This window comes from Bison bison, unplaced genomic scaffold (assembly GCF_000754665.1).
Source record: "Bison bison bison isolate TAMUID 2011002044 unplaced genomic scaffold, Bison_UMD1.0 scf7180017864370, whole genome shotgun sequence".
NCBI classification, from domain to species: domain Eukaryota; kingdom Metazoa; phylum Chordata; class Mammalia; order Artiodactyla; family Bovidae; genus Bison; species Bison bison.
This window is the reverse complement of record NW_011494942.1, coordinates 8,510,250-8,524,115: the sequence shown is the minus strand read 5'-3', so window position 1 is coordinate 8,524,115 and position 13,866 is coordinate 8,510,250. Positions and strand designations below refer to the sequence as shown.

General features: G+C 36.6%; 1 protein-coding gene across 17 annotated transcripts in view; it reads left to right on the top strand.

The window, feature by feature from the left end:
- SOX5 (SRY (sex determining region Y)-box 5) overlaps positions 1-13,866 on the top strand; it is a 1,168,670-nt gene that overhangs the window by 1,041,308 nt on the left and 113,496 nt on the right. For all 17 annotated transcript variants that reach the window (XM_010855967.1, XM_010855969.1, XM_010855977.1 and 14 more), the window contains one exon: positions 3,366-3,451. In XM_010855967.1, the coding sequence (XP_010854269.1) occupies positions 3,366-3,451 (86 nt within the window). The remainder of the gene's footprint in view (positions 1-3,365; positions 3,452-13,866) is intronic.

Here is a 13,866-nt window from a genome sequence, read left to right as displayed (position 1 = left end):
TTTTAATTTCATGGCTGCAGTCACCATCTGCAGTGATTTTGAAGCCCCCAAAAATAAAGTCTGACACTGTTTCCACTGTTTCCCCATCTATTTCCCATGAAGTGATGGGACCAGATGCCATGATCTTCGTTTTCTGAACGTTGAGCTTTAAGCCAACTTTTTCACTCTCCACTTTCACTTTCATCAAGAGGCTTTTTAGTTCTCTTCACTTTCTGCCGTAAGGGTGGTGTCATCTGCATATCTGAGGTTATTGATATTTCTCCCGGCAATCTTGATTCCAGCTTATGCTTCTTCTAGCCCAGCGTTTCTCATGATGTACTCTGTGTATAAATTAAATAAGCAGTGTGACAATATACAGGCTTGACGTACTCCTTTTCCTATTTGGAACCAGTCTGTTCCATGTCCAGTTTAACTGTTGCTTCCTGACCTGCATAGAGGTTTCTCAAGAGGCAGGTCAGGTGGTCTGGTATTCACATCTCTTTCAGAATTTTCCACAGTTTAGTGTGATCCACACAGTCAAAGGCTTTGGCATAGTCAATAAAGCAGAAATAGATGTTTTTCTGGAACTCTCTTGCTTTTTCCACGATCCAGCGGACGTTGGCAATTTGATCTCTGGTTCCTCTGCCTTTTCTAAAACCAGCTTGAACATCTGGAGGTTCACAGTTCACGTATTGCTGAAGACTGGCTTGGAGATTTTGAGCATTACTTTACTAGCATGTGAGATGAGTGCAATTGTGCAGTAATTTGAGCATTCTTTGGCATTGCCTTTCTTTGGGACTGAAATGAAAAGTGACCTTTTCCAGTCCTGTGCCACTGCTGAGTTCTGCAAATTTGCTGGCATATTGAGTGCAGCACTTTCACAGCATCTTCCAGGATTTGAAATAGCTCAACTGGAATTCCATCACCTCCACTAGCTTTGTTCGTAGTGATGCTTTCTAAGGCCCACCTGACTTCACATCCTGGGATGTCTGGCTCTAGGTGAGTGATCACACCATCATGATTATATTGGTTGTGAAGATCTTTTTTGTACAGTTCTTCTGTGTGTATGTTTATATTGTACATAAAGTCATACACAATCAGCCCTCTCATTCCCTCTCCAGTCCCATTTATCTCTACTTCCCTCCCTGTACTCTATATTTAAGCAGTTCAAGAATTTAGCTATGATATAACATTCCCATTTGACCTTGAGTCTTAATGAAAATTATTTTCCTTCCTGAAATGCTTCCCTTCTTTGCCTGGCTTGCTTTCACTTAATTCAGGTTTCAGCTTAAACATGACTTCATCCTAGAGGATGTCTTTGACCTTTTAGACTGGGTTTGAGGTACCCACAGTACAGTCCATAGCATTATATATGTAACATTTACTTTATTTTATACTAATTGAGTTATTCTTTGTCTTTTTCTCCCATTAAGCTGTAAAACAAGATTAAGGTAAATAAATTCAGGTATTTTGAAGCCTGAAACATGTAATTTTGGGGACTGTATTTAAAAATAAAAACTATGGAAATTACATATATATGTGTATATATATGATCTACATTATGGGCTTCCCTGGTGGCTCAGTGGTAAAGAATCAGCCCACAGTCCTTGGGTAGGGAAGATCCCCTGGAGGAAGGCACAGCAGTCCTCTCTAGAATTCTTACCTAGAGAATCCCATGGACAGAGGAGCCTGGAAGGCTACAGTACATGGGGTTACAAAGAGTCAGACATGACTGAAGTGACTGAGCACGCACACATGATCTACATTATATACATACATACATATATATATATATATATATATTTTATATATATATATATGCACAAAGTAAAGGAAAAATACTTATTTATAAAAAGGATCACAACAAAGTAAAAAATTAAGGAAGCTGACAGATATAAAAATATATGACCCTGTGAACACACTGCTAGGAGCCCTTTCCAGAACCCAAAGCTTAAGCTTCATTAAATTTCCAGTAAATACACCTCTTGACATGAGTCTTCTTCAAAGTTCCATTTCTAGTGTCAACAGCAGTGTTTAACACAAATCAGGTACTCAATAAATATTTTTGAATGAATTATTAACTGAGTTATTTGCAGTTATATTTCTATACATTTGACATACAAGTTTTTCACAAATTATAGTTCTACAAAAAGCTTTATATATTAGAAAATTGTTCTTACAGTTATTATTTTCCATTTTTGCTACAGTTGCATTTCAAATGACTAATAATGTACATATCTGTTAGCATATCACTGGGCTTTGTGCAGATATCTTTTGTACCTCTTTACTGAGTGGAAAAAATTTATTATTTGCATCAAAAAATCTTCTATAATATGTGTATATATGTATAGATGTTTGTGTATGTCTGTTTTTTATAGATCATCTGTATTAAAACTTTAATTTTTAATTGCTTAAATTTTTTAGTGTTTTAGATATTCCCATAAACAGAAAGCCTTTGGGGAAAACCACCTATATTCTTTTTCTTTTACAGTATATTTTTTAAACATTTGTCTCTGGAAATAAAGATAACTAGTACTTTACATCAGAGAAGGCTGTGGCACCCCACTCCAGTACTCTTGCCTGGAAAATCCCATGGGTGGAGGAGCCTGGTAGGCTGCAGTCCATGGGGTTGCTAGGAGTCAGACACGACTGAACAACTTCACTTTCACTTTTTACTTTCATGCATTGGAGAAGGAAATGGCAACCCACTCGAGTGTTCTTGCCTGGAGAATCCCAGGGACGGGGAGCCTGGTGGGCTGCTGTTTATGGGGTCACACAGAGTCGGACATGACTGAAGTGACTTAGCATAGCATAGTACTTTACATAACTTTTAAAAATGCATCAGATTTTTTCTTTACAATGAGTTTGTCCGTGGAACATTATTTAAGAGGTTATTTGAATCAAGACAGTAACATAGCATTCAAAAGATAAGCTGCTTGGCCTAAATATTGAGAGTTTAGTTTGTTTAAAGTAAAGTTAAGTTTAGTTAAATTCTTTTTATAATAACATTTTAAATTTGCTGAGGACTTGGTGTGCTCATATCAAGATTATCAGGTGTGATGTGTGTGTGTGTGTGTGTGTGTGCGTGCATGTGTGTTATAAAGTGCAGCCCTCTGATCAATGCGCACTTTTTCCTCCCATTTTCCTAAATACATCATGAAAAAAGGATGAGGTTTCCGCCTTAATTGCTTGTGCCTTTTATTCACATTCCTCTCTCAGCCAGAATTGTGAAAAGAGTGTTAGTAAAAAGCTGCACAATAGAGCTTTTCATTAGGCCTAGGCAAGGCACACAAAAGAAGGCTTTTGGAAAGAGTGAATGCATGAGTTTAATTTGCAGGTGGAGAGTAGATAAAAGGTGCTGACGCCTCTATTATTCTCTTACGTAGGTGACCCTTACCCTGTACAGCTGATCCCAACTACCATGGCAGCTGCTGCCGCGGCAACACCAGGCTTAGGCCCACTCCAGCTGCAGGTAAGTCAGGAGACAATACACTGGAGACAAAGGTTAAGTAAATATCGAAAACAGCTATTATCCTGTTAATGCAGAATATAACTGACTACGGATATTTGCCTCACACTTTTTTGTTTTTGAATTTATGTGTACTGATTCTCAACCCAAAGTTGGTTTTTTTTAATTTTTAGTCCTGTTTTCTGTATTAAAGATAACTTGTAATTTTTTTTTTATTGCCTGGTATGATTTAACAAAATGAGCTGTAGTTTTACTTTGATTACTGTATGTCATAATTTCATCACAGAACGGTCTTCATCAAGATAAAAAGAAGGCAAAAGCTACAAAAGATATTCAGATACTTACAGATCAAGACAGCTTAACAAAAATTACATTTAAAATTATTCAAGATGCTCAGTATTTTTGAAGCACTCTGTAGATCTCTTTATTTTCTTGCTGATGCCAGCTCAGTTGGATAAGCAAGAATAAGTAGACCAAATAAGTAGATGCCTAAATGAACACAACTTTATCCCAACATCCACTTTTTTTGGCCCAGCAGAAGCTATATTCCCCTATATCCTTGAATGTCAGTGATAACTCTGTCAGATGCCCAAGTGATTTTAGAAATTTTGTCTCTGGAGTTGGAAAGAATATCAATTAAATTATATTAAAGGTATCTTTCATTAACTGTTTAAATCTTTCAGTCAGCATCCTACCACCCTTGTTTCTGTTGTTTGGGACTTTATAGTTTTACACAGTTAATGGGAATAACAAATCATCTAATAATAGGATTAATCTCCCCTTGTGAGAAGTGTTATATTTTCCTTTGCCTGAAAGACACAGTATGCTGGTAAAGTCAAGCATGAAGCCCTCATGCTTTACAAAATTAAGTTGTATTCATGAAAGTGCATTGTCATGATAGATGACCTTAGCCTATAAGGAAAATACAGTTTAAATTGTAGCATCAAAAGACAGATGCATCTGGTCGGCACAGGGAATTGTCAGAAGACGTGGTGAGTTTCTGAGAAACTGGTTGAGTCTCGCAGGAGGGGAACACAGGAGGAGCTGAGACATACTGTGTTCTACAGAGGTTAATAACAGTCATTCCTATTCTACCTTTTCTCCAAAAAAATCGGTGGTGTGAGTTTCTGTTTCTTTGAGCTGGAAATAACTTTAGGAAGTGTTGGAACCATGGGGACAATAAAAGTAACAACATTTGTTATCCTTTGAAATCTGAAAAATAACTACAGTACAGAGAAGTGGCTATAATAGGTAAAACTAAAAAGAGTAGTGGGATTAAAGGAAGAGGGAAGAATATCCAGCAATAGATTTGAATGTGGAAAATAGGAGTTTTAGAGATCTAAGCTGTCAGTTTTCAAAACAAATTAGACATTCTCATTTCCTTTCACCATTGGATCAGTGATGAGAGGGAACAAGGCAAGCTGGAGGTATTGCCTATGTTTCATTGTTATATGTCAGTAGAAACCAGCTTTGCTAGGTATCAGTCCGAACTTACTTTTCTAAAAAGAATAGTATTAGAATATTTTTACACAAATTAAGTTTTATTTCTGCCCTTATGGTATGATATCAGATTCCCTTAAAATGTAAGTATATGAAACTGTGTTTATCACAAAACAACAAAAAAGACATCAAACGTATTTGCTTTTGCTTCAACTATGGTAAAGAATCTGCCTGCCATTGCAGGAGATGCAAGAGATGCAGGTTCGATCCCTAGGTTAGGAAGATCCCCTGGAGGAGGAAATGGCAACCTACTCTAGTATTCTTGCCTGGAGAATTCCACGGACAGAGAAGCCTGGTGGTCTACAGTCTGTGGGGTCACAAAGAGTCAGACATGACTGAGCACAGCACAGGGCAGGGCAACTAAAATTTGGTCTATAAATGGGATAAAGATATTTTATGTAAGGTGGCTGTGTACACATGAAAATATATGCATTTTAGTTAGGAACTCAGTGTGGGCTTCCCTGGTGGCACTAATGGCTAAGAATCCACCTGTAAACGTAGGAGATGGAAGAGACTCAGTTAGATCTCTGTGTTGGGAAGATCACCTAGAAGAGGAAAAAGCAACCCACTCCAGTATTCTTGCCTGGAAAATTCCATGCGCAGAGGATCCAGGCAGGCTACGGACCATGGGGTTGCAAAGAATTGGCCATGATTGAGTGACTGAGCACATACAAACCAACACTGTGGAACAATAAGAAAGTTAATAATCCTACCTTTTCATGATAAACCGTTAACTTCTATTAAAACACCAACACACACACACACATACATGCTTTTTGCTTGTGATTAAAAAGAAGTACTCAAATCCGAATACGTATTTCAGGCACATGTCATAGCAGAGATTCCGGCTTTTCTTTGAAGTGGACTTACTCTCACCTTTGTTCAGGTGCCTGCACCAGCCTACTTTTCTACTCCTGTTCCTAACACTATCTTCACAGATCCGTAACTTCAGCATTCCCCAGAGCTGCGAAGGAGACCTGCATACTCTTCCTTCCCTTGCATTAAAACAGCATCCAGATTCTTTTCTTCTCCACAGACCTTCCCAGACAGGGCAGGGAAAAGCTCCCTACAATGTCTAGGCAGAAGTCTTCTCTTAACCCTAACCCAACGTTCACTCCAGTCTTGTGAACCTACTTCTGTGAAGCTTCATCTCAGTGGAGTATAATATATGAGCCAGTTTTAATTTTCTCCAAACTCTGCTTTTAATTATACTGATAAATCTGCATTTTTCCATCACTTAATAGTACCTGGAGTAGACTACATCACTTTTGAGTCCCTTTCAGTAACTAAGATTATCTTTCTTTTATGGAAATTCAGTCCCATGTTCTTATGCTAGGTTCTCTGGTAAGGCTTTCATACAAAGATTAACTCATTTAATTCTTATTGCAACACTTTGTATTATGTCTTAATAACTCCATTTGACAAGAAAACTGGGTCACAGAGTCCAATATCCATGGCTTTAAAACCATTTTATATGTTTTTCCAAATACAGGAGATTTTATTTTTAAACTTTAGAGATGTTGCCCTTCTTTAGACATTTGCTTGTAACTCAGTAACTTGGTAATAAAATTATGACAGTAAGGCTGATTAATTGGTACTCATACAAACCCTATATATGCATTGCAATACTGAAGGAAATAGGATTCATAATGACAGCTGTCTACTTCAGACTCTGAATTTTCTATTTCATAACTCTCTACACAGATATGTGTTGATTCAAGCTTCTCTTTTTGAACATCTAGATCTAAGAAAGGACCCTATAAATATATTTCTACTCACAGTTGACACTGTTTACCTACCATTCATTTTCCTTTGAAATTATCTTTTGTGCATAATTGTTCACACTTGGAAAATAATAAGTAAAACCAATAGCCAAGACCTTTATTAAAGAAGAAATAATGTCAAGTACAGTAGTCTTAAAAGACAAGCAAAATGACATGTTTTAAATTAGACCACTATTTATTACTTAAATATCACTTCATGTTCCTGGATAAAATAAGAAAATATTTTTCATGCAGTAAGAAATACTTTGGGATTCCGTGGTGGCTCAGATGGTAAACAATCTGCTTGCAATGCAAGAGGTCCAGGTTTGATCCCTGGTTTGGGAAGATATCCTGGAGAAGGAAATAGTAACCCGCCCAAGTATTCTTGCCTGGAGAATCCAATGGATAGAGGAGCCCGGTGGGCTATAGTCCATGAGGTTGCAGAGTCAGATGCTAGTGTCCAACTAACACTTTCACTTTCACGAAATACTTCGCAGTAAAAAATCACCTTACTATATATACATTTTAGGAGCAATTAAAATAGTCTCTGTGCATGCTTGGTCATTCTGTCATGTCCAACTCTTTGTGACTCTATGGACTGTAGTCCACCAGACTCCTCTGTCCATGGCGATTCTCCAGGCAAGAATACTGGAGTGGGTTGCCATTTCCTTTTCCAGGATATCTTCCCAACCCAGGAATCGAACCCACATTTCCTGCAATTTGCATTGCAGGCAAATTCTTTATCACTGAGCCACCTGGGGAAGCCCCTAAAGTAGTCTAAGTCTTGTCACATTTTTATTTTTATAGAGAAATATCAGTAAGAAAAATGATAATCTGAGTTGTGTGTAAAACATACAAATTAACATGTTGTGCTCAGACACCATTTTATTTATTTCTATTGTAACAAAATATCTGTCCTTGTCTCCTCTGAGCCTTTTCATAAGATTTAAGCCTTTCCTGAGTTTCAGATCCATATGTCCAACTATTTGTTGGCAACTAAGAGGAAACATAGATATTTACACGTACAATAAACTGACTACAAAATGGACCTGACCACTTATCTTCCTTGCCCCCTGACCTGCTCATTCTTTGATCTTAGCAAATGGCTCCATTCCATCTGTTTCTCAACCCTGGAAAGCATGAGCACCATCTTTAACTTTTCTTCCTTCTTCCTCTGGACCTATATATTCATTATCTTTCTATTCATTCTACCTACTAAATACATCAATCATCTTGTTTTGGGTTTGTTTTTGTTTTTTTTTTTGCATATTAACTGTCACTTTGTGAATCTTGCTACCCCCATAGCTTGCATAATAAACCCCAGTAGCCCCTGAACTGGCCTTTCAGTCCTCATCTTGCCCTCTTTAGCACACTCTCTCCTGTATACTTTTGTCAGAATGATCTTTATGATTCTAATCATGGCTTTCTCCTACTTAAATACCTTAAATTACATGGTGTTTTCAAGTTCTCTCTCCCTTCTGAATCTTTACATGTGGTATTTTCTCTTTTGGGAACCCCATCATCCACCTTTTTCTTACCAAGCCAACTCCTACTTATCCCTGAGATTGCAAATGAAAACCTCACTTTTTCAGGGAAGTCATCATTGTCTTCAGGTCTGGATTAATGTAGCTCTTGTGTATGCCTAGAGTACACTGTATTTCCCCTCTCATGGCACTTGTGGAATGTGTTCTAAATCCTACTTGTTGGCTTCTACCAGATGGTGTAATCTATGAAGTGATTGACTCACCCATCATTTGCACTTAACCATGTACTTTAAGTATTTAAGGGACTTAATAAGTATTTAAGAAACTAAAGGATGAAGAATTAATCTTAACATTACACTTAAATTATGTATCATTAACTCGCTACTCTTCTTTATAATAGTGGATTTAAGCAGAATATTAATGATTAATTTTCCATATAAATTAATATTCATCTTTGTGGAAACTCTACATGCCTAGCACCATATTTGGCACTACAGTGTTTAAAAACTGCATTTATAATAGTTCCGCTCTACACTGCCTCATTCACTGTGCTCCAGCTAAGTAGATCCTCTGCTGTCCCTTGACTTGCCAAGGTATGCTCTTACTTTAGAATTTTACATTACCTGTCCCCCTGCCTGGAAGGCTAATTCACTTCATTCAAGAATTTTCTCTAATGTCCCCTCTCCTAGTCTTGGTCTAAGTAACCTCTTGAAATCATAAAATAACCCTCCCAGAGATACCACACTTCTATTTCCTTATTCTGCTTTTTTTCTGAAGCACCAGTCATATTCCCAGGATGGGGGAGCCTGGTGGGCTGCTGTCTATGGGGTCGCACAGAGTCGGACACGACTGAAGCGACTTAGCAGCAGCAGTCATGTTCAAACATACTATATAACTTGCATAGTATGTTCCTTTTTTATTATTGGCCTGTTTCAAATAATGGAGGGAATGTCATTTTGTTGTTGTTGAACAAAAATGTGTCTCAAGTGCTTGGGAAAATGCCTAGAAAGTAGGTGGTATTCAGTACATAGTAATCAAATGAAGAAACTGTCACGAGCTAATGGTCATCATCATTTTTAATAAGATAACAAAGCAGTGTATGTTTAATTTCTGGAATAAATGATATTAATTTATATACCATGGAACAATATGTTTTCTCAACCCTCATTAAAAGATTCTTAGTATATAAGAAAGCCATAGCTCTATCTCTTCTGTTCCTTCCTCCTTTTATCTTATTTATAAACATGGGCTGCTGAATAAAGAATGTGTTTTAGCATTTATTACAGTTTATATAATTCATTTACATCATAATTTGTGAGAAAAAACAAACATTTCAACATTAGTTTATTTCTACGTTGTTTGTTAACATGTATACAGACGTACATAAGAATATGAATTGCTAGAGGTGCGTTTGACTCAGTAGGACTCACTGTGACAACACTAAAGGGAATTATTTCCAAATGTGGAGAGATGTATTATCAAAATACTAACTGGCCAGTTAGCAATCTCATATACTCTTTACCCCATTCTCTTTTTTCTTCCCCTACTCTTTTTTCCTTTTCCCTTCTTCTTCAAACTACTTATTTTTCTTCCAAGAGCCAAGGATGCCTTTTGATATTTGTTCTCCTAATATTGTCTTTTTTAAAGGAGGGATATTAACTTACATAGAAAACTAATCTATCTTCATTTCCACATTAAGAAGTGAGTATAATTATTTAAGCAAAATAAACCTACATTTTGAATCTTTTAGACATTTGTGACTAGATAAAATCAGTTAAGCAAATTGTCTATAATTAATGAAACCAGATGATGGCAATAGTCCATATAACATTTATTTCTCATATTTATTGTCATTAATTTGCATTTTACTTAATGGGCATCATGAACTTTTTAATAAATAGTAAGAATTGTAGTGTAGGATCCTATTTCTGTTTCTTAAACTAGGTTTCTAAGATTGGAAATTAGAAGGAAATATTTATCCACTTATTTCTCACTTTATAAATACCATATTTGTGTTGGCCAAGATGGTTGCCACCTGTTCTACCTATAGGAAGCCAAAAATGTCGACTCCAACCAGTGATTAATAATCCTAAGCAGGGGAAAAAAAGGTTGAAATTCTTTTTGGATATACATATTTTACTCAACTGAACAAGTAGCATTCATTCCAGAAATTTTATTAAATTAATTTACCTTTCACTGATTTTAGTAGGCTTATTTTTAAACTGTATAATAATATTTTTGGAATAAAGACTCAAACTTACAGTTGTCATAAATGAAATCCCATAGAGCTACAGTTCCAGCAACCCCTAATATCAGTAGCATGCATCCTCCAAGACACAGAAAATGATAGATGACATGTGATCAGAGGAGAGAATGAATTATATAGAATATCAACTAAAATCAGTCTTTTTTTCCTAGCTATCAAAGGTACATGGAAGTCATGGCAGAAGTGGCTTCAGTTTCTCTCTGGCCAAAAGTAGCAACAAGATAGATGTGGATGAAAAAATGAAGTTCATCTTTTTATCAGCCTCCTGCCAGTCTCTGAAGGAGGTCAATAATTATGACAGGACACAGACAAATGCTTCATATTTCCCAGAGCACTATAGTGCCTGAGCATGTCTTCATGTGTCTGACCAAAAGAAACCCCCAGAAAATCAATAAGGAAGAAATAACCATATGGAGAGGTCTAGACATGAGGCTTTTTACCTTCTTATTGAAGGAATTGCTTACAAGATTAATTCTTGTAAAGTACTCATCTTTATCTGCCTAGACGCTCTACCATTCAGTTTATTTCTCAGGTCACCATCATTTCCACACCAGGTGGGAAATGATCAACTGCTCTTCATTTCAGTCACAACCCTGGTGCGTTGTTTGCTGTTGGACTTCTGTCTGCATGAGTGAGTTTTCTTGCAGGTTAAAAGAATGAATTCCCTCCTTTCCTCTCCCTTCGACCCTGAGCCTGCAGGGCAGACAGACAGAAGCACACATATGATTAATACAGCACAGCTGCAAGTGTGAGTCATTTGCATATGTATTAATAGAGGCAAAAAAACCCCAACAACAATTAAATTATATACAGAGACATTCTGCATACTAAAGAACTTATGTAAATAGGCCTGAAAAAGTGCAGCCAACATTTCCCCTGACTTCTCCAAGCCCATATGGGCTAGAGTCAGAACCCAGCAGTGTTCAAGCATCGCCTTTAAGGAAAAACCTGGTAGGAGCTGCATCCATAGTTATTACCACCCCTAGGGTTCCCAGGAGCTGTCTGACATTTGCACAATGGAGATGGTACCGGCAGTGTCTCTTTCACACTATTCCTGTATTGCCTTGTTTCCAGCAGTTTCATGGTGTCGTCTCATTACGTGCCAACAGAAACATCAGTACACATGCGCCTTTCCACACTATCCATTTTTATTGTAATGACCAATTAAATGGTAAACTTTAAAATTGTACTTGAAGTTCTCCCATTGACTGTACTTAAGTAATATAAACGATTTATCAATGCCAGGTCTCCTGGTCACAAGTTCATGCCCATTCCTTGACAGCATTCTGTGTTCTCTTAATCACAACATGGTTAGGTTACTCTAAAATGTTTCTAAGCTAGTTACCATATATAAAAGGATTTTCTAGGCTCAAGGCCAACAGTAGATGCAGTCCTAGGAACAACACCAGTTTGTTGTAATTTTGAAAGTGTACAGGTTTTTTGTTTTATCAAGAAAAACAGAAATACCCAATTGTCTAGTCTTGGTTATATATAAGAAGGAAGAGAAACTAAAATTCTTTAGATTCACAGATTGTATTTATATTAGAAATCAGGTCCTTAAACATAATTGTCAGTTTAAATTATGTTACTTTAATGTATTCAAGGAATGTCTTATGAAGACAAATTCAACCTTAGAACTAAAATTCTATATAAGTAAAAGTTATCGGTTGGATGGCATCACCAACTTGATGAACATGAGTTTGAGCAAGCTCTGTGAGTTGGTAATGGACAGGGAAGCTTGGTGTGCTGCTGTCCATGGGGTCGCAAAGAGTCAGACATGACTGAGTGAACTGAACTGGAAAGTTATTGCTTTAATAGAAATAATAAAAATCTTGAGCCTAAGGAACCCAAATGAATAGAGATGCTCCTTAAGAGAAACAAACCTTGGTTTTGGTACCAGAAAATTGTTGAACATTATCCACAAATATTATCCATTATTTGGATGATTAAATCTCAAAGCATGCAGCTGGAATATGTAAATTATATTGCATATAACAGGTAAACATAGGGCAGAAGTCTTCATAGTTAATTAATTATATACAGTAAAGCTTAGTCTCTTAGCAGGCAAAGAAAAACTTAGTGTCTCGGCAGGCAATAATTAGAGGAAAGATGACAGAGACTAAAGCAAAAATATTTATTATTATATTAAGGCATTGTCTTTAGATTAATATTTTGAGTCATTGATACTTAATGAGAGGCAGTGTAATATAATGGTTAAAAGTGTGGTTAAAATGGTTAAAAACCACAGCCATCTGTGCCTTAAATCATGGTTCTGCTATTTACAGCCTCTGTGATTCTGGGCAAGTTACCTAACCTCTCCATGTTTTAGTTTTCTTGTCTGTAAACTGTGGATATAAATGATATGTTATTCTGAGGATTCAATGAGGTAATATACAGAAAGTGCTTAGGGCAATAATAGAATTAATTATAATTTATCAAATACTATGTCCTAAGTAATAATAAATGCTTGATACTGTTAGTTGATTGGGCTCCCCAGGTGGCACAGTGGTAAAGAATCCTGAGTGCACACACGCATTATTAGTTGATTAACATTATTAGCTGATACTAAACTAATTTTTACGGCTTAAAAAAGGCAGCCTTGCAAATGAAGACTGGGCACACTTTTAAAAAATTTAATTTATTTTTGTAGGCACTGAGTCTTCGTTGCTGCGTGCTGTCTTTCTCTAGTTGCAGCGAGTAGGGGCTACTCTGTTTCTCATTGCAGTGGCTCCTCTTGTTGCAGAGCACAGGCTCTAGGGCACACGCGCTCAGTAGTTTTGGCACTTGGGCTGAGTTATTCTGCCGCGTGTGGAATCTTCCCAGACCAGGGATCAAACCCATGTCTCCTGCATTGGCAGGTGAATTCTTAACCACTGTACCACCAGGGAAGTCCAGCATACTTTTCTTATGTAGATTTATTTTGCAGTTCAGCATCTAAAGCAAGTTAGTAAAATTGAAACACATTGTTTTATTTACAAGGAAATAATTTCTGTCCCCTGTGTGGTATAATTTTAAGGCCCATCACAAGAATCTATAGGAAGCAATGAGTTTAAATATTAAAAAAAAAAAGCCGAGTAGTTTCTTGGAGTATAGATCTGTGATTTGCTATTGCTCATTCTTTATCTCAATATTTATATCTATAAAATGACAATAATGCGTCCTGTCAATCCTATTTTTCCATGCATGTAATGCAAATGAATTCTGTCTATGAGCTGCCAGCAACTATTCTAAATAAATGGCTTATACAATTTAAAATAAGTTATTTACATAGATGCTTTTAATGTAATAATTTATTTTAAAATAAATGATATAAAATTTTTTCTGGTATAACTCTTCAGAGCATACACTTCTTGAAATATATTAATAGAATATTTTCTAAAACATCTATCTCTTATTCTATCCCCT